The sequence below is a fragment of the Seriola dumerili genome, unplaced genomic scaffold (assembly GCF_002260705.1).
Source record: "Seriola dumerili isolate Sdu_G_001 unplaced genomic scaffold, Sdu_1.0 BDQW01000258.1, whole genome shotgun sequence".
Classification (NCBI taxonomy): domain Eukaryota; kingdom Metazoa; phylum Chordata; class Actinopteri; order Carangiformes; family Carangidae; genus Seriola; species Seriola dumerili.
The window spans coordinates 56,101-79,419 of record NW_019174513.1 but is presented as its reverse complement, the minus strand read 5'-3'; the positions used below and the strand labels follow the sequence as shown (position 1 = coordinate 79,419).

Sequence of the window (23,319 nt, the reverse complement as noted above, 5' to 3'; positions counted from 1 at the left end):
CACACACACACACACACACACACACACACACAGAGCTTTACATGATAACTGATGCACAGGTGAATAAGAAACATTTCACCATCAAATTGTTCATGTTTCTGTTTCAGGAACTTCAGCGATGCAATGCTGATCTGCAGAAGGCAAAGTCTGAGGTGGAAAAGCACAGGACAGACTTTGACAGGAAGGTCATGGAGGTCATCTCCATAAAAAAATCTCACCAGAGCCAAGAGGCAGAATTGAAGTATGAGATTGACAGGCTAAAGGACCAATTACAGAGGGCCAAAGATGACATTTCCAAGGCACAAGAGAAAAACAAACGGGTTAGTTTAATCTCAATAAAGAGTGGTGATGTGTATGTGGTAGATAGGTAGGACTAGTTGCTTAGACTGATCTTTCTTGTATTTTTAGTCTAAATCCTACCTTTGTCTTCCCGCCTATAGCTCCCAGACCCAGCCACAATCTCAGAGCTGGAGCAGAATCTTGGTGAGGCACGTGGTGAAGCTAGTCAGCTCAAAGAGAAACTCTCACTGGCTGAAGAGGAACTCGAGGCCAGTAAAACACATCTCACTAGAGCTCAGCTGGACATGAAATCGCTCCAAGATTCCCAGCAGGAGCAGCAAGAGGCCAACACACGTCTGAGAGAGAAACTCTCACGGTTAGAGGTAATATTGCATCCTCACAAACGACACTCTTCAGCTTAGTGTGTTAGATAGCAGTAGACACAGTTAAGCATAATTGGACATCCTCTTGTGGTTTCCTCAGGCTCAGCTGCAGACCAACGCCACAGAGAGCTCAGAGGCAGAGCTCGCCCTACACTCTGAGGTGAGAGGCCTGAGATCTGAGCTAGATGAGGCCAAGAGAAAAGCCTCCAGACTGAGCCAAGATAACCGTGAACTCAGCCTGCGCCTGGAGGATACAGAGAAAGACAAGGAGACACTCAAACAGACCGTCAACCAGCTGGAAGAGACCAAACATCAGCAGGAGAGAGCTCTAGAGAAACTCAACAAAGAGGTAAAAAAAGAGAGATCCCGCTTATACCTTTTGCAAATGATGAGATGCCTGTGCAGCCCAGAGCATCCAAATGCTCATTAGAGGACACAGCACAAAATATTCATCCACTTTGTTTTGTGTTTTGTCCCCTCTCCCTCCCTGTCAGTATGAGTCTCTGACCATGTCCTCAAGAGAGGAGGCACAGGCTCTCAGGGTTCAGCTGGAGGAGCAGAGAGAGAGAGCACGCAAGGAAATGCAGGAGGTGCAACGTCATGGAAACGACGCTCAGACGGAGCTGGATAGAAGCCACATAAATCTAAGGAGACTGGAGGAAGAAGTGTGTGTTTGTGGTTTAAGTGTTTGTGTGCATGTTTTTCTCTGTTTGGCCTGGTTTTTGTTTTTATTATGAAAAGCAGGTCTGGTCTGAATGTATCAAATAGTTTTGACGCATAATATTCATAGTGCATGCTTGACTGATTGTGTTCATGCAAAACTGATTCATGCAAAGCTGCACACATATTTTTCACATGATGAACATTCAGTGTGGCATGTGTCTGTTTCTAATATTATGGTAAATCTAACTAGATGTCACGGCACAAGAAGGAGCTCCTGCTTGTATGCGAGGAGAGAGACAACCACCAGCTGGATAAAGAGCTCCTCACCAACAGACTGCGCCACCTTGAGGGAGAGATAGAGGCCAGCAAAAACAACCACAACGAGAAAACCCGGGAGATTCGTATCCTGGAGGTAGGATACGTGCGTCTGCTCGCCTCCTGGTTTGGGAGAATAAACCATGACTACAGACATCCCAGCTGTTAATAGTTCTGCTCTGCATACATTGTTAGTATAACAGTCTGTACAGGTTTATGGACACATTTATGCAAGTATTATACCTCCATCTGTAAATCAGACGTCTAAGGTTAATAGAATAGCATGTAGACTTGTGTCCTGCACATATGCTCTACCTATTTGGCAAAAGTCTTTATCAAAAGTCGGGAAGTCATGATTTGTCAGAGTCGATATTTTGATAATTCTCTCCAATTTATATTCCCAAGATGATGATTGATTTCAAATATGTGCATATTTAAATTGGTAGTGCCTCAGAGGCATGTTGAAGAAGCAGAAAGCATCATGGTCAAGATGATAAACAGGTCACACAACCTTTTATAAAGGCAATATGTTTGAAAGGAAAAGCATTGAAATATACCGTGTGACCTGTTTGTGTTCAGTTTTCATAGACACCATCTAGTCTCCCTTCTGGGCACCTAATGAAAGTTGATCTTGTCTCGTCTCTTTCAGGACAAGCTGAAGCGGATGGAGTTGGAGCTGGAGGAGGAGAAAAGCAGTGTGGAGATGCTGACAGACCGGGTGGCCAGGAGCAGAGACCAGATCGATCAGCTCCGCTCTGAGCTCATGCAGGAGAGGTCATCCAAACAGGACCTGGAGCTGGACAAGAACGCCATGGAGAGACATGTATGTGCACATACGTCACATCTGTGTTTGCTGACATTTGTGAACAGCAGTAAACTGAAGTCCTCAGTCTGCCAAAATACACTTTCCACTCCCTGCACTCATGTATCTTCACTTCACTTTATGAAATACAGCATTTTGGTGAAAGTCTTAACACACTCACCTTCCCCTGACTCTCCACTTCTGTTTGTCTGTGTCTGTCCCGGCAGCTGAAGGAGCTGAGGAGTCGTGTGGCTGACATGGAGGGCCAGTCTCGCTCCTCAGCAGGAGTCTCCCAGCTGGAGAACAAGATCCAAGAGCTTGAAGAACATCTACGAATTGAGGAACGGTACAGTGCAACAGAAAGAAAACTTACTCCACTCCAATAGATTTTCATTCTGGATCACAATGTTTTGCCCTTTTTTGAATATCTTTGAAAATATATAGAAATGTTTTGAACAGATTTGGTGGATGGACCCAGTTTGTCTCTGGTGGAGGATGTTTTTTATTATATTTTGTGAACAGCTTATGCTAAATCTAAATGACAGAAGCTACGTTTTTGGCTGCAACATCAAGTTTGGTGTGATTTGACTGTTGTGCTTGAAATGTTTGAAACTAAGATATTCTGCTTCATATTAATACGGTTATGTACATACAAAACCAGACTTCCACATGTTACTACTTTGCAGCTTAATGGGGGCAATGAGATGGCAATTTTTTTCCTTAAGGGCAGAGTGTTACTCATGAACATGTTAATGCTCTTATATATGAAAAGGGAGAAGAACTCTGTGTTGGCATCTCAACGTCGTCTTGAGAGGAAACTTAAGGACCTCAATATGACGCTGGATGAGGAGAGACACACACAAACCGAACAGAGAGACCAGGTATAGACATTCACCGTCTACTGTATGTCAGTAGGATGAATTTACTGAAATGAAACGTCTGCTTTGTACAAAAAACGCACACAGTAATCGGTGAAACCTATGTTGCAGCTTGCTCTGAGGGTGAAGGCCCTGAAGAGGCAGGTGGATGAAGGAGAGACAGAGCTGGAAAGAATAGATGGACTCAGAAGAAAAGCTCAGAGAGACATGGAGGAACAGGTGGAGCTCAAAGAGGCCTTGCAGACCAGAGTCACAGCTCTGGAAGCTGAGCTCAAGTAAGCGTTTTTCTTTGTCTCTGATTTTTTTTTTTTTGTGCTTCTCATCCAGTTTGTTACTTGCTGTGAGCTTTTGGTAATGATTGCGCAAGACACTTCCTGGCAGCCTGATTATCACAGCAGTGTGTGAGTGTGCCCACGTGCATGTGGGTGTGTGAGTGAGTAAGAGAGAGACAGCATCTCCGCCTTCTTATGTTACAGAATGAATTAATCTGAAATGCGAATGATGCAATTACTAGTGAACTCAGGTTCTTCAGCTGTTACACACAATTATAGACACCTGGTGGAGATTCACCCAGTCTCCCTGGGGTGCTGAATTTCACAATGTGATGTGTGTAAAACATATGAGCAATCAGCCACATGTGAACAGCTATTTCATTTAACTAAATCGGCACATTACTCATGCACCACAGGGGAAATTGAATTCCAGACATGCTCCCACTCATAGCAAGGAAATGCATGTTGTTCCTTTATATTACCAGCAGAGGGAACGCTCTGATCACCTGCCAGCGCTAAAACCTACGCATAAAGCAACTGATAAAGGAAAAACTGCGTTTCAGTTGCTAAAAATGACAGTAATCATTATAATGATGATGGTGTGATAATGATGTGTTACAGGAGGAAAACTCAGGCAGCAATGCGCCCAGCTTTGGATTCATCAGCCCTCAGCTCGGATGATGACGACAGCCTTTATGACCCGTCCACAATCACCTCCATCCTCACTGAGAGCAACCTCCAGACCAGCTCCTGTTGAAGCCGAACTTTCGGGACAGGACCAGGGCGTGGAAATATCGCACTGCCAAGTTAAAAACAAGCGTAGCACTACAGACAATGAGGGAAGGATACAAGGATCTAGGAGGAAAATTTACATATTGTAGAAGTTAGTAGGGGGATGATTTTCCACACGAGTGAATGGAAGGAAGCAAAACATCCTCTTCATTTCAGGGAATTCAATTCAGTCTACAGTGTAAACAGATGTTCTCCACGGTACAGTTGTAATAACGCCATTTCATGCGCATAGTACACCACCACCACCACCAATACATCTCAAACCAATTTAAGGTTAAGATTCTTGAGTCAAGCACTTATGGTACTATGTCAGGCTTTGACTGAATTATAAACAATACTTTCATCATTTCCTGGTGCTGACAGTTTATATGTTGTAGTTTTCTCTGTAGCACAGCTGTCAGCTGACTGAACTCACAAATTCTGTAGCATGCACAAAAGGTAGGTAGAATGGACTGAATGCTGACACTGAGTACATTATGATAGCCACAAGTGATTGAAAACTGCAATACGATTAAACGCTTATGTTGTTTTTCTGAAAGTTAATGAGTAACCAGATTTAATTGTTTAGATATGACAAATGATTCTTTACTGAATGAAATCTGAATTTTGTTTATTGAAAACAAAATATATTTCTGTGTATATTTTTCAATATGGAATATGTCTGTCCTGTGCCTGAAGTTTACTCCACTTTCCAGTCTTCGGTGTCACACGGTACACAGTGTCGGGATTCTGAGTGATAAAATTTGACAAAATATGACACTAATAGCAACTCAAATGGATTTTCTTGGGCAGGAACACAAATTCTGCTTCCAAACTAGTAATAAATAGCACAAATGTGACAGAAACCTCTCTTTACTACACAGGTTGAGATTAATTTCAGCTTTCCTTTGCCAAGTCTTAAAGTGATTTTCCACTTTTAAAGCAAAATAGTGGCCAAATATCTTCTCTGTGTGGTAGAAACTTAACGTTTTTTTGTTGAAGCTGCACAATGTCTATGCATTCCCTTATCTTAAGTCAATGAAACATATATACTCTCATTTCATTACGATGCCTTAAAATTGCTGCAAAATAATTTGTTTTTTGACTTGTTATTCTTATCAGAATGTTTTTTTTTGTAAAGTGTTTGTATTTAACATTTGTAGATTTTTTTTTGAGTCTTAAGCTGACTTTGTAAACACTTTGAACAATCAGTTGAAATTATAATTGTATTACATTTTGTTGCAATGTAATGTTTCTCTTTCTCTTTCCAGCAAAACTGGAAACTGGTACATATGATTTAGATTTAGACAGTTGAGTATAAATATGTTGAATTAAAGCTGCTGGTATATACTGTAATTGTTGACTGGAAAATTTTCACACTGTAACTAATTCACAAATTTGATCTTTTTTCTATTGCTTTTCAATATAGAAACAATAAAAGTATCAAGTTGAATTGATCTACATGTATTCTCTTTGTTATATTTACAGAATGTTAATCAGATGTTTTATTGCATAGTTTGTTTCTGCCACATTTCAGGATACACAGTTTCCTAATTACATTGTACGTTTCCCTTTAACAGATGGAGTCAGACATTACTGACTTTCTTTTCATCAATTAAGTTTAAAGTGAAGTTCGCCTGCCCACTCGTTCTTTGTAAGGTCAGTGCTTCAGTGACACAGGTAATCACAGGTGGAGGAAGTAAAGTGCAATATCACACACCCCAGTTCTACTCCAGTAAAATGAATTTGAAGAATTCACCATTGAATCAGTCATGTAATCAAATCAATCAGATCAAGCTAGTGTCCTGATCATTTAAGTATAATGAACCTATTATATTGTTTTTGTTTTAAAAATGTACCTTGATAACCGTGATAGAGCAGAAAACACTAATATATCATTTATATAATATTTTATTATATAATTTATCCGTAGTTGTGGGGAAATCCGTGGACACACTGTCCCCCAGCACAGTACAGTCAAACGGAGAAAATGTGACTTATATGAACAACGTGTAATTGGCAGAAAACATCCTAGCAGGTTGATTATGATTTTACAGAAACACATTCATATTTAAATATTGCATATAGCAACATACCCATGTGTTTGAGCGGCACATATGACTTGTGCTGAAAAAAGAATAAAAGAACAAAGACGACACAGGTGGATCAAGTCATTGTTTTGGCTGCAGGGCTGAGCTTCTCTGGAATTAGAGGTAATGTCTGTTATATAAGCCTGATGTTCATACAGGTGTGAACCTGAATGAGTTAGTCAGTACCACCTCCAGGAGCTGGTTAAGCACATGATGGTTATTATCTCTGTGCTGTCAGAACTGATCACAAGGCCTGTGTGTGTCCAGCACCCGACCTTAATACACGTTGCCGGTCTGATTACAGCTTGTCTTGTCATAACAGAAAAACCACAGGTTTAACTAATAACATCAATAACGGCTTCTTCCCTTTTAGGTTCACCAAAGTGTGCACACTGACTCAGTGGTATGTCGTCTTAGAGCACTTAAATCATAAATATTATTAATTACAACTGTGCTTTCTGCCATGTTAAATTTATAGTCCTGTGGAAAAAGGTCCATATATTACTAGTTTACTTTATTTGCTCATTTACATACATTTCTAATTTGTGTGACACCCTTATCAAGTATATATCTTTTTAACTGCACGGCGTCCTTAGTGTGCAGAGCTGAGATACATTAGGTGCTGTATGGGCAAAGCAAGACTACCCATCCTGTACGAGCCCTGTAGGGAACGGAGCTGCTAATGTTTGCATCAGCTGTTCCATGAGAGAAGCATCACACGTGTTAACATGCCATTCACTGAACCTGCAGCGACCATGACTGAGTGCCTCCGTTGCTGTTTTGCCCTCGTATCTCTTGGTGCAGAATTGTTTTTGATGTGATAAGCATCAAGCAGGGCTGGAATCACCACGGCTGATGTGTTGTTACAAGAGGACAGTGTTCCTGTTTATGGTCACAATCGCATCATTATTGTGTTCACATAAGCCTGTTGGGATTCAGATGAACTCGGTTCAGGAGTTCTACAATACGCAACTGAATGTGTACGCTACAAGTCACAAACAGGAGGAAAAATGACTGGAAAATATGTATTTAATGCTGACATTTTGTGTTTGAAAGAGAGATAATGATACATCGTATGATTGTAATGTTTTTTTTTCCGAGAGGTAATTTGCTTAATGAAGTGTAATATTTTACAAAAGGTAATGCTCCTAAACTATTGAATACTTGACCAAGAGCTGGAAGAGATGCAGGGTCATTTCTAAACCACAACTGAAAACCTATTTAATTTGGCTTTCAATTAATTCTCTCATATTTTATTATTCTTGCTGGTTTCTGTTTTTATTTTCATGTATATATTTTATCATCTACTGTTATTTTTATTGTCTCATTTCATTGTCCTTCTATTCACCCTTGTTTTACTGTAATATTTCATTTTTTATTCTTATTGTAAAGCACGTTGAGATACGTCTCTTGTATGAAAAGTGCTTTATAAATAAAGTTTTATTATTATTATAAAAATAAATCTGGATTTTGATTGTATCTGTGGGGCAGAAAAATTTTATGAGTTTAAGTAAGGTCAGCATACCTGTTTATGGACACATTCACAAGATGTTCACACACGCCTGGTTGAATAATCCAGGCCTCTACTTTGTACATACAACAATGAAGTCAGAAACAGTTTAGCATTGTAAGAGAGGAAGAAAAACACAAAGCCACACCTGTTTACTGAAGCTGTAACTGTGTGATCAGGATTATGCCGTGAGATGCAGGCAGGCAACGAGAGGCCGTGTAGTTGGTACAGTGGGCAGTGATAGATGGCGTGCTGCTGCTCGGAGCACCACAGGGTGAGGTATGTCAAGAATGTCCACTGAGATCTGTGTAGTAAAAAAAAAAAACTGGTTTCAAGGGAATTTCTACAGAACTACAAGATGCTTATGAAACAAAATCTGATATCAGAAGATAATCCCATTTATAACACTGACAACTGTTGATCCAACTCATCCCTTAATCTCAACAAAATCTCTTTACAGTATTAATAATCCAGGCCGTTCTGTGTCATGCCAAAACATTTTTATCACTTCTGGCATTTATTTTTCCTACATCTAGAAGAAGGATGAAAGCTAGCACCCCCCTGCAGGGACACTTCACCAACTCCTTTGGTTATTTATGTGTTTACATCCTATTTGGCACCTTGGCACTCATAGCAACACTGTGTTTGACTATTCTCAGAGACCACAGTTGCGTCTGTGCCTGAGAACTGAACAGGTGTCTTGCTGATTTTGACGAACATACTTCACCTCCCACAGTTCTATTGTGTGATTGATCTACAAAAGACCTGAAAAAAACCTCCTTTCCTCTCCTGGTTGCCGGGAATTGAATTTTTAAAATCTTAACTTGGAACATATTTTGAAATAATTTTGTTAGCACAAAGTCAACACCTTCAATGTTTGTTGTAGAACCAGATGTAATAGTATCCATAATACTACGCCTCCCAAATAGTGTACCCAAACCTGTACAGTACCAACTTGGTGTGAACAGTACCTGTTTTGCCAGACTGTAAAATGTGAGGCAACATATTTTCCATGGGTGGGATTGGGTTTCCATACAACTCCAGCTTTCCATGCACAACTTTAAACCCTGAGAGCTGATTTGCCAGTCGCTGGGTGTGTTGTGTTTTGAAATGATGTGTTTGCTGTTACATAAAGTTGCTGTTGTCCTGAAAGTATGCAGCTCTACCGCAGGTGTAAAAATATTCTCATGTGCCTGCAGGTGTTTCGCATGTGGAAATACAAGTCTCATAGGCCAGAAGACAATAGTTTAGATATGATGACAAATCTCGTTTGATTTAGTTCTGCATTCATTCACCAAATAGAAAGATAAGGGGCATAGCAATGACTGTCATTGTAATATGTCATTGCTATAACTGACATATCCTCCTACACATCCTTGTTTTAAACAGCACATGATTAATACTGAAGTCATGATACCACAAAGAAATGGTTCAAATTCTTTGGATTTTTCATACTTTCGTACTTCCATGGAGCAGTTCTTACACAGCTATCAACAACTGCTCCTAAACTCAACTGACTAAACTCTATGTAAAATAAGTCTCCGAAAAATGTTGTGTTTTGATAAAATTAGTACTAAATTACATTATTTTTTTCCTGGAAACTTTCCTGGATAATTACAGACCTGTGAAATCAAGTGTTCCAGTTTTCTGTCTGTTCTATGATGTTCTGGTGTAATACTAAATCATGTTGGACTTACACACTACAGAATGTGAAAGCTCCCTCCAAGCTGCTGCAACCTCTAAAAAAAACAATCCAAGGACAGGGCCTCAGTGATAGGTAGGGCTGTGATGATAATAAGGGAGTGGAAATGATGGAAAATAGTATGTGACTACAGTTATAGTGTCATCATTGTTTTTCAGAAAGTGTTGTCATCGTATCACAGCACACTGACTCTGTGTCACAGTACTGCACTTTTAACCCTTGACCATTTGTTCCCACACAAGCAATACATGACCTTTGTCTGCCTTTTCCTGTTTATGGGTCAGTTTAATGTGCTTTTGTTCACATCATCTAATTGGATCACCAACCTCTCAGTGGTACATTCTTTAAAAATCTTTTTAATTTCTTCATTTAAACTTTTAACTGCCAAGACAGTGTTGTTCATGATCTTCTAGTAATTTATTGAAATTTCCATCTTTACAGTTTATTTTCCTCTCTAATGGTTCTTCCTCTTGTGGTATTCTACAAATCATTGCTGACTTGTAATCAAACACTTGAAAATGAAGTTTTTCATATTCACTTCCATATGGACACTTTTACAGATTCTTGTGGTTCTGAAAACCAGTGACGCTGCACCCTGTGGATGTCTTCTTTGGATTTCTTCGCGAAGACCATGAAAGTCAGATCGGAAGAGGCAGAGTGGGAGTGATTGTGAGCGGCGGGACTGTGACTCACTCCATAGTCTCAGACGTGGACGTATGTAAACATGTGGACCTCTCATAACAGTCTGATCTCTGGATCAGTCTGTCTGAGTGTGTGTGAGGTAAACACATAATTATGGTTCATATTATGGATTAGTACGTGGGACACATGATGACACACTGTGCACTGCGATAAGGTTTAGGTGTGTTTATTAGTGTTTGGTGCATGTGGGAGAGCTTCATTCCAAATAATAAGTCAACCATTCGAAAAATAACACCCACTGATATAAAGTAAGAACATTCATGGTGATGAATTCATTGCGGTAAAGAGTGATCTGAAAACATTTACTTGACATTCACGACTTTCATTCACATCTGATGAATGTAAGATGGCAACAGTTGTTCTTCCTGTGTCCGTGTTTGTTTCTGTGTGGGCTTGTATTTTTCAAATTCACTTAGCATCATCCCTTGTGTGCCACCGTGAGCTGTTGTTTGCTCCTCAACAGCCATTAATGCCATTAAAGTCTTTATCCAGTTAGAGGTCTGTGCCGGCCTGGATCAGCTGCTGCTTGTATCAGCCAAATGCCAGCAGAGGAATGCTCACTCTTTCACTTGTGCACTGTCATTTTGTTCCTTTTCTGTGTCGTATGACCTCTGTGAACCCTGTGACCTCTGTTGTTCATACCGATGTGAGGAAAATTCTAAATAAACTGTCCACACATTTTTTCACTGCAGTTAATAATTTTCTGAGGACATGACAAAGTTTTAAAAGTAGTAAGTAAGCTTTAAAGTATTTTAATGAATGTGTTTCCCTTATTTAACAACTGGTCTCCCTTCATTTTCATATTGTATAAAAAATCAACTTGCACAAATTTATGATTTTTCGATTAATTAAAAAAAAAATAAACTTGACTCCGTGAGCAAGTCTGCATTTTTTTCCCTTATCAAAGTTACTTTGTCCTTCTGTGGTAACATATCTGTAGTACAGACTGAACTGAAAGGTCTGTGCTGTATTACCACAACACAATAAGGCAACTTTGACAAAAAAAAACCAAGAGTAGCATGATGTTTGGTCATGTGGTGGATTACTTAGTGTTTGCAAACTGATTTGGATACTGTATGGAAAATAATGAAGACCAACACACACTAGCAACTTCAGAAAACATATACAAAAACAACAGCAATGTAGCCTATGTGTGATTGGTTAATAAGATGCAAAATAAATAAACAGAAATTATTAAATTTGTGATTATACATCATGAGAAACCCATATTAAAAAATAACTTATATCTATGAAAACACTTAAATCACTGAATTTCATACCTCGCTTTCCATTGCCTTGTAATCCTAAGAGACACTTCTTAAACAGGCTCAGTCAGAGGTTTAACGTTTTTCAATTCATAATTTATTGGTAAACTGAGTAGTGCACTCACTGGGCAACATCTAGCTGCAGTTAACCCTTAATAATCCAGCTAGGGATGACCAGATTCACTTATTCGACATCTCATATTCACCTCCTGAGCATTTTTCTACCTGACATATCGCATGCCACTATCATGTGATACTCGTGATGTGTAGTTTCTGGAGGTTATTATTCCCGCTGTGTGGAACAGGTACCTCGAGCAGCGGCGCCTGCTGACCCTCCCCTCACTGCTATTCCCTATTTCCCCAGTTCCCTATTTGGCTGTTTCGGTCGCTGTGGGCGGGTCGCTGGGTTTTTTGTCGTCCACTCCCACGGTGACGTTACGAGAGAAGTGACGGAGACGGATAACAGCAGCAGCTACTGTGGACGGTGAGCAGACAGACGCCGGGAACTTCTAACGGAGGAAGCGTGACATAGTTCGCTTTTATTTATTTATTTATTCATTTGTTTGTTTGCGAGGTATTGATTATATTCACATCAAAGATGAACGGGATGACGAGAAGTCTGTGCACAGTTGAGGACATCAGGAATCAAGACTATGGGGTAAGTTACATGTTTGTCAAACTTCTTACCTTTGTCTGTTTAGTGATGTTGGCAAAAGCTGCTTTACGTGTATTTCTGTGTAAAAAAATAAGCTCATGATGAATCTTGTTATCAACCAGAAGAGGTAAAGACATATTCTTCAGTCCTAAATTTTGCCCAATCTGGATCTGTTGGTGATTTTTCAGTTGAACTTATTTTCAGTTTCAATTTTCAGACTTTGGGGATTTTTGCGTATTTCTTCACATTGCTGCTCAGTATTGTGGACTGGATTTAAAGACTCTATGTGATGTTGTGATTCTGTCACAGATCTTAAGGCTGGGTTTCTTCATCTGCTCTTTAAGTGGTGTATTTACTGTTAAGTCTCTGGCCTTGTAGTAATTAAAGTATTAACACCCCCACCACCCAAAGTCCCAACACACACATAAAGACAGCAGCTCAGAATTAGTCCCAATAACATCTGTGCCTGTCACAGGCGCCTTCTGCCCACATCATTTACAGGCTTACAGTTGCAGTTGTGACAGACAGTTACAGGACCTGTAAAAGCTTTGCCTGTGCAGTATGTGCACCACCTGTGCATGTAAAGTTTTGTGAAACAGGATTAAACAGTACAGTTGCTCCGTTTGCAGCATGTGATTTGCTGCTGGATACTGAGAAATGAGTGCTTAGCAACTCAGCTGCCCATGTCACGTACAACAGGGGTTTCATCCCCTGCCTGTGGCAGTAATGGCTTAATCATTGACCTCACCTGAAAAAGCAAACTGTTAACCTGCACTGTGGTTTATGAGTTTGCAGAGCAACATTACACTTTCCCCTTATCAGAAGTCTCCTGCTGAGCTCAGTACCTGCCAGCAGCAAACCAATCCACTGAGCTCATATCACAGGGAACACTTCCAGCCACAATTATGTCAAATAAATCAAATCTGAGCAGATTATACAGTTTTGTCAATGGTCTAGACTTGAATATCATTTTCTGTTGTGTAACTGACAGAAAGGTCGGAGGGCACAAAGGGCACACCTTTAATGAACTGATTAATTGTGTTGAGAAATGTGTCGTGAAGCAATATATGAAATTCCATATTTGCTCAGTTTCTCTTTCATCTATCATACATGACATTTTAACATGTGACTGATAGTACATTTGCATCATCATCAGACAGAACACAAATTCACCTTTATCAAAGTCAAATCCTGTAGTCAAATAGTCACCCACCTACAGTATTTGCATATCTGATAAAGTTATTCAGGTTGTCTAAATAAAGCAGACAAAGTGTTTCACCTTTATACCATATGTAACATACCATAATGACTGTGCAGGACTGAAAGGTTATTCATAAAAACAACACCCTTACTGTTTATCAGCTCTATGAGGATACATGTGGAGACGAGCTGAGCCTGATGTAGCAGAGAGGCCTTCAGTGCTTGTTTTGTTGTTCTGTTGATAAGTGCGTTTACTGGATTTCATGAAATAAAACAGGAGGAACAACCAGTACTGGCTCTGAAACAACATGTGCTATTATTCCTGTAGCTATTGTTGTAGCTATCATTGTAAATGTTTTGAAAACCTGTGGCACAGTTTCTCCTCCCTAAAAACCCAGAGCAGTGACAAGATTGTTTTTTTTTTCTGCACTTTTTTAAATAATGCCACAATTATCCCTCCAGACGTTTAGTTTCTCTGCATTGAGGGACTCAGCACATTCCCTCCGTCTTTCCTCATCCGCATCACCGTCTCAGTCAGGCGCGTGTGACATCACTGGCTGGGAATCTGCCAGACATGACATATATATCCATCTATGTAGAGGAACGACTGGAGCATGCTGGAGCACCTGGTTCACACTCCACAGAGAGCAGGAAAAAAAAACAGTAAAATGGTTGTAGGAATTCAAACTGCAGCTCTCACTTTATTAGATATATATTCACGTTCTCACATGATGGCAATAGACACGCAAACCAGCCAACACTTCACTTCACACCTCAGCTCGTCTCGTCCCGTTAAAACTTACACAACTTTTAACCCTTTAGTTAATGCAGACTGTTGGCTGAGTGGAGGTCCAGGCCTCAGTCAGTCAGACAATAAGACCCTTCACTAACCTGGGAAATAAAAAATCTGTAAATGCTAAAGGATTTAATCCCAAAAGAGAGCATAATTAAAACTAGGGCTGCATCTAACAATTATTTTTATCAATTAATTTGCTAATTATTTTCTCTATCAACTGATTAATATTAGTCTATAATGTTAAAAAATGCCCATCACAATTTCCCTGAACCCAAGGGAACATTTTCACATTTCTTGTTTTGTCCAAACAACAGTGCATTTAAAGTTTATGGTCATATGTGACAAAGAAAACAGCAAATCCTCACATTTGAGAAACTGGAACCTACAAAGGTTTTGCATTGCTGCTTGAAAAAATAAATAAATCGGGTAAAAGATTATAAAAAAAATTTAATTTTCTCTTGATTGATTGATCCACTTATCGTTGCAGCTTTCTTAAACCTGCTAAGGTTGGGTATTGAACCTCAGTGGCCAAATTGTGTCCATAGAATCAAGTTACATTAGTTGTCAGGTATTGAAGGTTGGCACTGAATGTTCAGATTCTTGTTTCTTTGCTCAAATATTTCCTCATACAAGTGACAACTCTGAAGTTTAATTTGGGCATAGTTCCTGTTCAGCTGCTTCTGTTGAAGACTTTAAACATGGATGTATTTAGGAGTTTGGCAGGTCAGGTCAAACGTTTATTTTCCTTATTCCTTATATAAGTAAGGCAAAGAAACTTGTAGGGTATTGTAAGGGTGCTGTTATCGAAAGAATTTGAAATGATACCTTCAGCCTTAGCGCCTGCGTTGCCACCTCACAGGCCGAGGTCCATAACGCAGTTGGACAAGAGATAAAAGCGACATCTGTGCAGCAGGTAGATGGGAAAGTAGTGCATCCTCTCTTGAGGAATCTTTTTGTGGAATGCAGGCACTACACTCGGAGGCACAGGAGGATTTTTCTTTATTTGACTATTTATGGCCATGTTACCTGCCGCTGCTGCTGCTACCTGAAATCTGAGAAATCAGGTAGCATAACTCTTAGGGACTTTTTTTCTCTTGTCCTGAATTCAGCAGCTCTGGTTGTTTATCAGTAGCATTCTCGCCCCTAAGCTAATTTAACACAGATGATTTACAGGCCTCCTGATGCCAAAGTCCAAAACAAAAGCGTCTTCATACCCTTTAAGCCTCTCAGCTGGGCTGTACCCCGTGATCTTTTGTGCCCATTGTCGGTGCACCTAGCAGTGTGGACGCTGTGTGTGTGTGTGTGTGTGTGTGTGTGTGTGTGTGTGTGTGTGTGCTTAGTTTCAGGTTTCTGCCCAGTTATAAAGGTAGTGTGTACTTTGAATAACTGTGTGCGTGTGTGTGTGTGTGTTTCCTGCATGTGAGTGGTAGTGTACGAGTGCGTGCATGCGTCCCTGTCCATGAGCACATCCAACTGCTCCCTTTGTGCTTGTTCCCAGCAAGTCTAGTATTACAGGTTGGCTTTGAAGGTGGTATTTGTGTGTGTGTGTGTGAATATAAAAGAGAAAACAGACAGGGAGACTAGCGTGTAAATAGTCGATGCCTGAGCAAGGATTAGCTAGTGTCTTTGTCTGACTACGAAAGGCCAGAGAAGTTGTATAATGATGGATTCCTTCTTAACAAACCTCCCACTGTTCCCCTTTTCTCTCCCCCTCCTCTCTCTTCCTCCCCTAATCGCTGTGCCCTATTAGAGCTTTCAGGTGTCTGTAATCTGAGAGGAAAGCATGTTGAACAAGAGGGGAATTTTTTATTTTTTTTTGCTTTTGTTTCTCTGACTTCTTTGTCATAGTTGCACCCCCACCCCAAATATTAAGCTATTTCCTGTCCCTTTAACATTGTTCATACTGCCTGGTCACTTTCTTTTTCTTATCTCTCCTGTGTGTTTCAGTCCCGTCTGTTCCTTCTCTGCTCTCTCTTCCATTACTGTACTTCCTGAATAGATAACCAGCCAATCATATAGGCCTTTTGATGTCTATAGAACTCATAGTTTTTCCTTTATAATGTCCTTGTCATGGTATTACACAACACAACCCAGTTCATTTCCCCTGTCTGGCTAACAGCAAGGCCAGGGCAGTCAGATACCAGCTTTTTTTTTTTTTTAAACAATTGAGTTTAAAAGTTAATTCTTGATTTTGGGAATTAGCAGTTGACAAAACATTCTCACTTAGACTGTCAAAGAGATTGTTTTGGTGTCTCACCTCAAGGTCCATTTAGTAGGTGTTCTGGAGCTTTTGTTCATATTGTTGTTTTTATGTTGTTTTTAAATCTAAAAATGTATTAGTAATTCCACAACAGCTATGAAATGGACTTTGAGGTGAAATGCCAAAACACTTCAGGAAGTACCTGTGGCTTTTGTGCCGCAGGATATTTACCCAAAGAAAACAGGGAAATAAAGTGTAACTGTACGAAAGGCTTGATAGGGACAAGCAAATGATGACACAAGCGCACTCACTCAATCACACGCCATAGTCTTGTAAGTCAAATTCCACGCATTACTCTGTTATCTTCTACCAGACTGGTTGCTTATTAACAAATTAAGCAATATAATTTATCACCAATTAATCTGATAGTGTGTGTGTGTGTGTGTGTGTGTGCACGCACACACTCTTCTGTACTTGGTTGTGTGCGTTCATTTGTTTGTGTTCACAGTATTTAACCACAGCAGAACATTGCACGCATTTGCTCTTTGCCTGTTTCATGTCTGAGAGATGACATTAACTAAACACCATGAGGACTCAGTAAATACATGGGAAAATAAACAGAACAATTTGTGTTGACTGGAATGAGTTATATAATGCTTTTGACCTCCTCCCTCATATCCGCATGCTTATCCTTGCGCACACACTCACTGGGTATCACTTAAAAGGGGCTTCCCTGCGGTTGGAGACACACACCCAGTCACATCCCGCTCAAGACTTTTCCTGTTAAAGTGGCCAAAAGAAAAAAGTTTGCAGGTTTGTGTGCGTTGCTCTCGCTCTCCGCTTTTCGCCGAGTCCTGCATCTGTGTATTGTTCTGTCTCCGACTCACCCCTCCTTCTTATATTGTGAGCACGCCAGATAGTTTATGGCTACTGTGAGGTTTTGTTGCCATGGAAATGTTCTGTCTTTCTTGACATTACATTTTCTGCCCACTTTCCCAGAAATCCGGCCTCCGCTTGCAATTGGCTGCGAGCGTCTGGAGGGTTTCCGCCTAAGTCCCAGTGACGTCCATAGCACACAATTTAAATCAAACAATCTGTCTCTGTGCAGCTGTGAAAAACTTTTGCTTTCTCTCTGACGCTTGTACCCCTCTCTCTCACTGGCTGCTGCCCCCTCTCTCCCTCCTTCTCTGTTTCATTCAGTGAGTATGACTCAGTCTCTCCTCCTCTTTTTTTTCTTTCCACCCCTCTCCTCCTCAAAATAGTCCCCAATCAGTCTCTCCATCACATAACGGTCTCTTTGTGGATTCTCTTCATCTTCTCTTCGTTGCCCTTTTCAGGAGGGGTGCAGGCGACTGCGACTCACACTGCACGACCAGAGCCAGGCAGCTCGGAGCACAGAGCAGCAGAGAGACAAGGTAAGAACTTCCTGCACCTGATAACTTAGGTTGCACCCAGGACTGTAACACCAGAGCAAAGAATAGACCTGGACATGAGAGCAGTAGAAGATTGAGGAGAGAGGTATCGGAAAGTTACATGGAATAAGATTTATCAGGGTAGTTTAAATACATGATTTGGATATTTAAGGGTTTGGATTTAAGATAATATGCTATTATATTAAATTGATTAATATTAAATGTTTTATGGATATACTGTGTCGTATGTTTAAAGACAGGCAGGGAAATAATCTTCATTTTATTTGATGAGAAAAAAAAATATAGCAGTATTTTCTTTAGATGTGAAGGTTCTGTCGTTCAAGCCGTATTTGGATTTCAAAGTTCAGACAATTAATCTTGTCATGACAAATCTGCGCAGAGCTACCATACATTCGGACGTCAATCACGCCACATTCCTACGCATAAACTGTACAGAGGCGCCAAAGGCTTGTAAACATGCCATAGCTGCCATCAGCTTTTCATTAGCGTGGTTTCCACAAACTCAAAACATCTCAAGACAACCATTGTTCTACCAGAACCAGCGCCAAGGTTACGTAAAAAAAAAAAGAGACCACCAGAGCTGTGAAGTTACATAACGTCTCCCCACCGTCTTTTGTGTGTCCCTCCCTCACTCTCTCTGCTTATGGGTTTGACCAAGTCTGTTTACCACTCCCATGGAGCACCAGATGTTTATGGGTTAGTCTCCACGGTGATTATGGCTAAATGTTTCTGTCCCCTGATTATAGAGGCTCACTGTCAGTCACACGCAGGAATAATTTGCTGAGGACACAACTGAAAGAAGCACTTTATTCTGAAAGAATTCAATTTTGCAAGTTATTGGTTTAATTTCATCATTCAGACATTCCCAACAGACATGTCATAAAGCTTGTGGAAACGATGTTCTCCTGGCAGTTCTTCCAAATCCTGTGTTGCAATATTGATCACAAACATGATCCAGCTCCTGTCCAAGAGTGGGCAAAGCACACTGACGTCAATCATGTTCACATTTGCTTAGGAAGTTTGGAAATGTATCACAGTCATCTAACTCATGTTCACGCAACACAGCCCACGCCATATTTTTAACTCTCTGCTGTCCGATCTCCAGCCCGTCGGACGAGCGTTTGCACTGGTGCAGCCGTCCAACGACAGAACGGTCCTGACCTCCGAACCGGTCAAATCTACAGAGGAGCAGGTCGAAGTTATCAAGGTGAGTGCGACCGACCAGTTGTTATGCTTTTAAAGATATAAATGGTGAATAATAAGGATTACTTTTTATGGTTATGCTGGTGTTTAGCATCCATGTCTCTCCCCTGTTCCAGGTGTATCTGGAGGCCCGCAGACAAGAGCAGCAGAAACACCAGCAGAGCCTGAAGATGCTGTCAGACGAAGTTTCACAGATACAGGAGGTCAGTCTCTGGATAGTGTCTAACTCTTGAGTTTCTCACTAACGTGCAAACACACAGTAATTCTACAGTCTGTTAAGTCCTTGATTATATAAGAATTTGCATGTTTGGATAATGTAAATTCTGCTCTCATGTCCCTGTCTCTTCTGCTCTTATTTTCTCTCTGTTGATGATTAAACTCTTCTTTTGATCGTTTGGTAGAGCCTGACTTTCTAAAAAAAAACCTGTGATAATATCTCAGCAACTCACTATAATGTCTGTGTTTCACTCAGGTGAGGTATTGCCTGAAAACACTGAGGGAGCAGATGGCGGCCAAAAGCAAGGTAGGTCTATTTTTGAGCTGCTGTGTGGTGGCGTTACCATTGTTAACCTTACATCCTTCCTGTGTGCTTGATGGCATTTCCTCTCCCTCTCTCATCTCCGTCTTTCAGTCTTTCCTTGCTCACTCACTCCTTTTCTCCTTTTCTCCAGCCGCACACAAATGGGTGGAAAGTCGGTGTTCCCTTCAGAAAGAGCGTCTCATCTGCCCCAAAGGGAGGAGCTAAAGCTGACGGACAGGTGAGCAGATCTCTATTCAAGGTTGTATATACACAATATGTGTGAGTCAGTACGTCGGAGCGATGCACGTATCAAATCTCGCGTATCATAGCTGCAGTCCACTATGTGTGTTTTTTGTCCTCTAGACAATGTGTGTGTTTTGTGCGATTCTTATAATTCACTCACCTCCCAGAGGCAGAGAGAGGTAGAAAGGAGGTGTAAAGTTAAACAGAGACCCAAGCAGAGATATCATATAAGGTAAAAGAGAGGATTAAAACGACAGCCAGAGAGTGATATGCTTAAAGTGCCCCTGGGGTGTATGAAAATGTGTGAGAGGGCTGTTCCAGCACACACTGTTCCTCTGCCTGCATCTGTTATTGTGTTCAGGCCCTCCTCATTGTTCCCAGCATTCCACAAATGCTTCATCCTTTAATAGTTTTGTTGCTGTCTTTGAGCCGTGCACTTTTAGGAGCCACTACTATTTGCATGTCAGCAATGTTTTGCACAAGCACAATAATACTGACGGAAATGTGTTTAGTGTAATTGTTTTTGCACCATTTATGGCATTTATCTGTGACTCATGCCGTGGCTTACTGACAGAAGTGTTGCAGAAACAGGAGGGAAAACTCAAGTCATAATCCAACTGCTCCAGTGACGCACGCTGACACACCTGTTTTCTTTATGACAGCCAAACCGACTTTGCCTGAACAAAATAAATGAATATTTACACCATCATAAGTGTGTCTGTAGCTATTTATATATTTCGTTTTGCTAAACACTTCATTCTTTCTCTGTAGGATGCAGATGATGAGGCAGAGAGAACCAAACTGAGGGAAGTCAGTAAGCGCTTGTATGCACAGCTGCAGGAGGCTGAGAAGAAACACCAAGAGGAGAAGGAGAGGCTGCAGGTAAGATACACAATTATTTTGACATTCAGTATGCATCACTTCAAGTAATGTACACCGCATTTCGCTTGTGCCAAAGCCATATTTTAAACAAACTAAATTCCCTGTCTCCTCCAGGCTGAAGGCAACAGGCTGAGAGACTGTCTGAGCGACCAGGAGGAGAAGTTGAAGACCACAGAAGAAGCCAGCGAGAGGAAAGACAAGCGCATCGATGAGCTCCAGAGGTTGCTGGGAGGGATGGAGCAGGAGAGCGCCACCCTGCGGGAGGCAATCCGCAGCCGTGAGGAGGAGCTCCGCGAGCTGCGCAAGATCAGAGAGGAGGGCCAGAAAGGGGACCAGAGGTCAGCTAACACACATACACACTCACAAATCAATAATCTTATAAAATAATTGCCAATCAAACTGCGTGCTATATAGTAAATGTCTGTGCGGATTGTTTTAGGGCTGAACAGTTGGAGAGGGAGGTGGCTATCCTCAAAGAAAAGATCCACCATCTGGATGACATGCTGAAAAGCCAACAGAGGAAAGTCAGACACATGATTGAACAGGTGTGAGACTCAGTAAAGCAAACACTTTGTCTCCGTGTTCATATTTGTGCAGGACTCGTGTTTGACTGTGTGTTTGCTCGTCTTTAGCTCCAGAACTCTCGCATGGTGATCCAGGAGAGAGACCGCGTGATCAAAGAGCTGGAGGAGAAAGTAGCATTCTTGGAGGCTGAGGTGAGGGCCGCTTATTATCTTGATTATTATTATTATTCCATTCCAGTGGATTTTGGAAAGAAGGGTCAGGGTTAAGTGGAAGTGTGGGACAGGAGAAAGGAAATAGATCCTACCCTGCCTGATCTCTGCAGAGGAAGAGGGATGATGAAAGGAAGGAGATGCAGCCACTGTCTGTTTATTGTCCAAGTTAATTTTGCTCTTACTGGTGTTATGTGAACTGACCTCTGACCACTCCTGTGTGTGCAGAACCGAGAGATGCATGACCAGATGGACTACTTCCTGGGCGGACAAAGGTCAAGTTCCTACCTGTCATCAGAGCGTAACCCCCAGATTGTCTATAGGTAATTTATTTTGCCCATAAATGCCCATAAATTTCCATGTCCTAATGGTCATAGATGAGTTGCAAACAAGTATGGCATCTGTTTCGATTACTGGGTCAAAAGTAATGATTTTCATGTTGCAAATCTTGATTTCATGCTGTTATCAGTTTACAAACGACTCATTTTCTTTCTGCTGTCCCCACAGTAAACCAATCAAGCCATCCACCTCATCTAACAAGCCACTTCCTTTCATCAAAGTCATCGAGATCAAGTCATGAAGCGACTGTGACACAGTTCTCGAGTGAAGGGCTCAGAACCATCAAACCTTTTCAGACTGAAACCAAACAGCAGCTCTACTACCGCATCTGATCGCATGAGCGTTTGGGATGTCAGAGCTGAGCTTCCTGGACTGCAACTACATCAACACTTCCACTTACCCCAAACACTCCTGAAGGAAACTCACACACAAACACACACACACACACACACACACACACACATGCACACACACTGGGGTCAGTTGTATATTTGTGCATGTGTCATGAATGAGTGTGTGTGTATGTCAGCTTTAATGTAGATGCATTAAGTGTACTGATACACCTGATGTGATGTCAAAGTTTTACATATAATACAGCTTACTGTATGCAAATGTTTCCTCGCCCTGCCCTGTTTTGATCACATTTTTGACCTTTGAGTTTATGGCGTCTGCATTGTTGTATCAAAACACAACTGTTGTGCAAAGGGCAGGATGTCAGCCCTTTTTCCAAAGTGGGTAATGACATTATAAAGTCCATGTACAGTAATGTAGCACCAATATACTGTAGCTGGCTAAACTGACAGTTCAGTTTCTTCTAAAGAAAAAAAATCATTAACCTGATGATCTGAATCCTGTGTCTGTTTACTCATTTGTCACTCATACATGACTCTGTTCACTTTAATGCGTGAATGGTAATATGCTTTTAACATGTAAATATTTGTAGCCTATATAAGGTCAACACCTGTGCTGTGATGAAAAGAGCTGTTTTTAAATAACAATAAGGCACTTAATGAAACTGAGGAAGCAGAAGGAAAAATGAACATGTTTGGCAGCATTGCTGCTTCATAGAAGTGTCGTCATTCTCAATATTTCTTACTAAGCATTTCAGTTCCATTGTGTATACAGTCACCTTGTTTTGTACATATTAATGAATGTGATTTGATGTTCTAACTTCTGCCTAACAACTTTCTCCTTTGTATTTATTTATATTAAATAAAAGCCTCTAGACACGTCGTTTGATAGAGGAGATTTTCTATGAAGTACACTGTAATCTATTATCTGTTATTGTGGTTCTCAGAATAAATTACTGAAATGAATACAGTGTTTCATTTTACTTCTTACTGGACTCAAACTGGTGGATTACTATGAAGGGAGCGACCTCTGCTGGACACTCAACAAATTACTATAATGTGTTGACTGCATGTTAAAACACTGCACAGCAATTCGACTGTATGTCACTGTTATATTTGGATGTCAAATTGC

The 23,319-nt window shown here is 40.8% G+C and overlaps 2 protein-coding genes across 2 annotated transcripts in view; both read left to right on the top strand.

The window, feature by feature from the left end:
• The window catches only part of LOC111230130 (cingulin-like), a 16,533-nt gene extending 10,775 nt beyond the window's left edge, over positions 1-5,758 (top strand). The window contains exons 11-20 of the mRNA XM_022756729.1: positions 108-320; positions 441-662; positions 763-1,011; positions 1,157-1,327; positions 1,576-1,737; positions 2,290-2,463; positions 2,670-2,788; positions 3,215-3,323; positions 3,432-3,595; positions 4,214-5,758. Of these exons, the coding sequence (XP_022612450.1) occupies positions 108-320; positions 441-662; positions 763-1,011; positions 1,157-1,327; positions 1,576-1,737; positions 2,290-2,463; positions 2,670-2,788; positions 3,215-3,323; positions 3,432-3,595; positions 4,214-4,349 (1,719 nt within the window). The 3' untranslated portion in view covers positions 4,350-5,758. The remainder of the gene's footprint in view (positions 1-107; positions 321-440; positions 663-762; positions 1,012-1,156; positions 1,328-1,575; positions 1,738-2,289; positions 2,464-2,669; positions 2,789-3,214; positions 3,324-3,431; positions 3,596-4,213) is intronic.
• A 6,354-nt stretch (positions 5,759-12,112) lies between these two features.
• Positions 12,113-23,153, top strand: LOC111229962 (tuftelin-like). The gene is made up of 12 exons (XM_022756472.1): positions 12,113-12,290; positions 17,821-17,898; positions 19,022-19,123; positions 19,236-19,322; positions 19,592-19,642; positions 19,791-19,877; positions 20,654-20,764; positions 20,879-21,102; positions 21,204-21,309; positions 21,397-21,480; positions 21,727-21,821; positions 22,006-23,153. The coding sequence occupies exons 1-12, from the start codon at positions 12,231-12,233 to the stop codon at positions 22,076-22,078; spliced, it is 1,158 nt and encodes a 385-aa protein (XP_022612193.1). The 5' UTR covers positions 12,113-12,230; the 3' UTR covers positions 22,079-23,153.
• Positions 23,154-23,319: the final 166 nt, after the last annotated feature.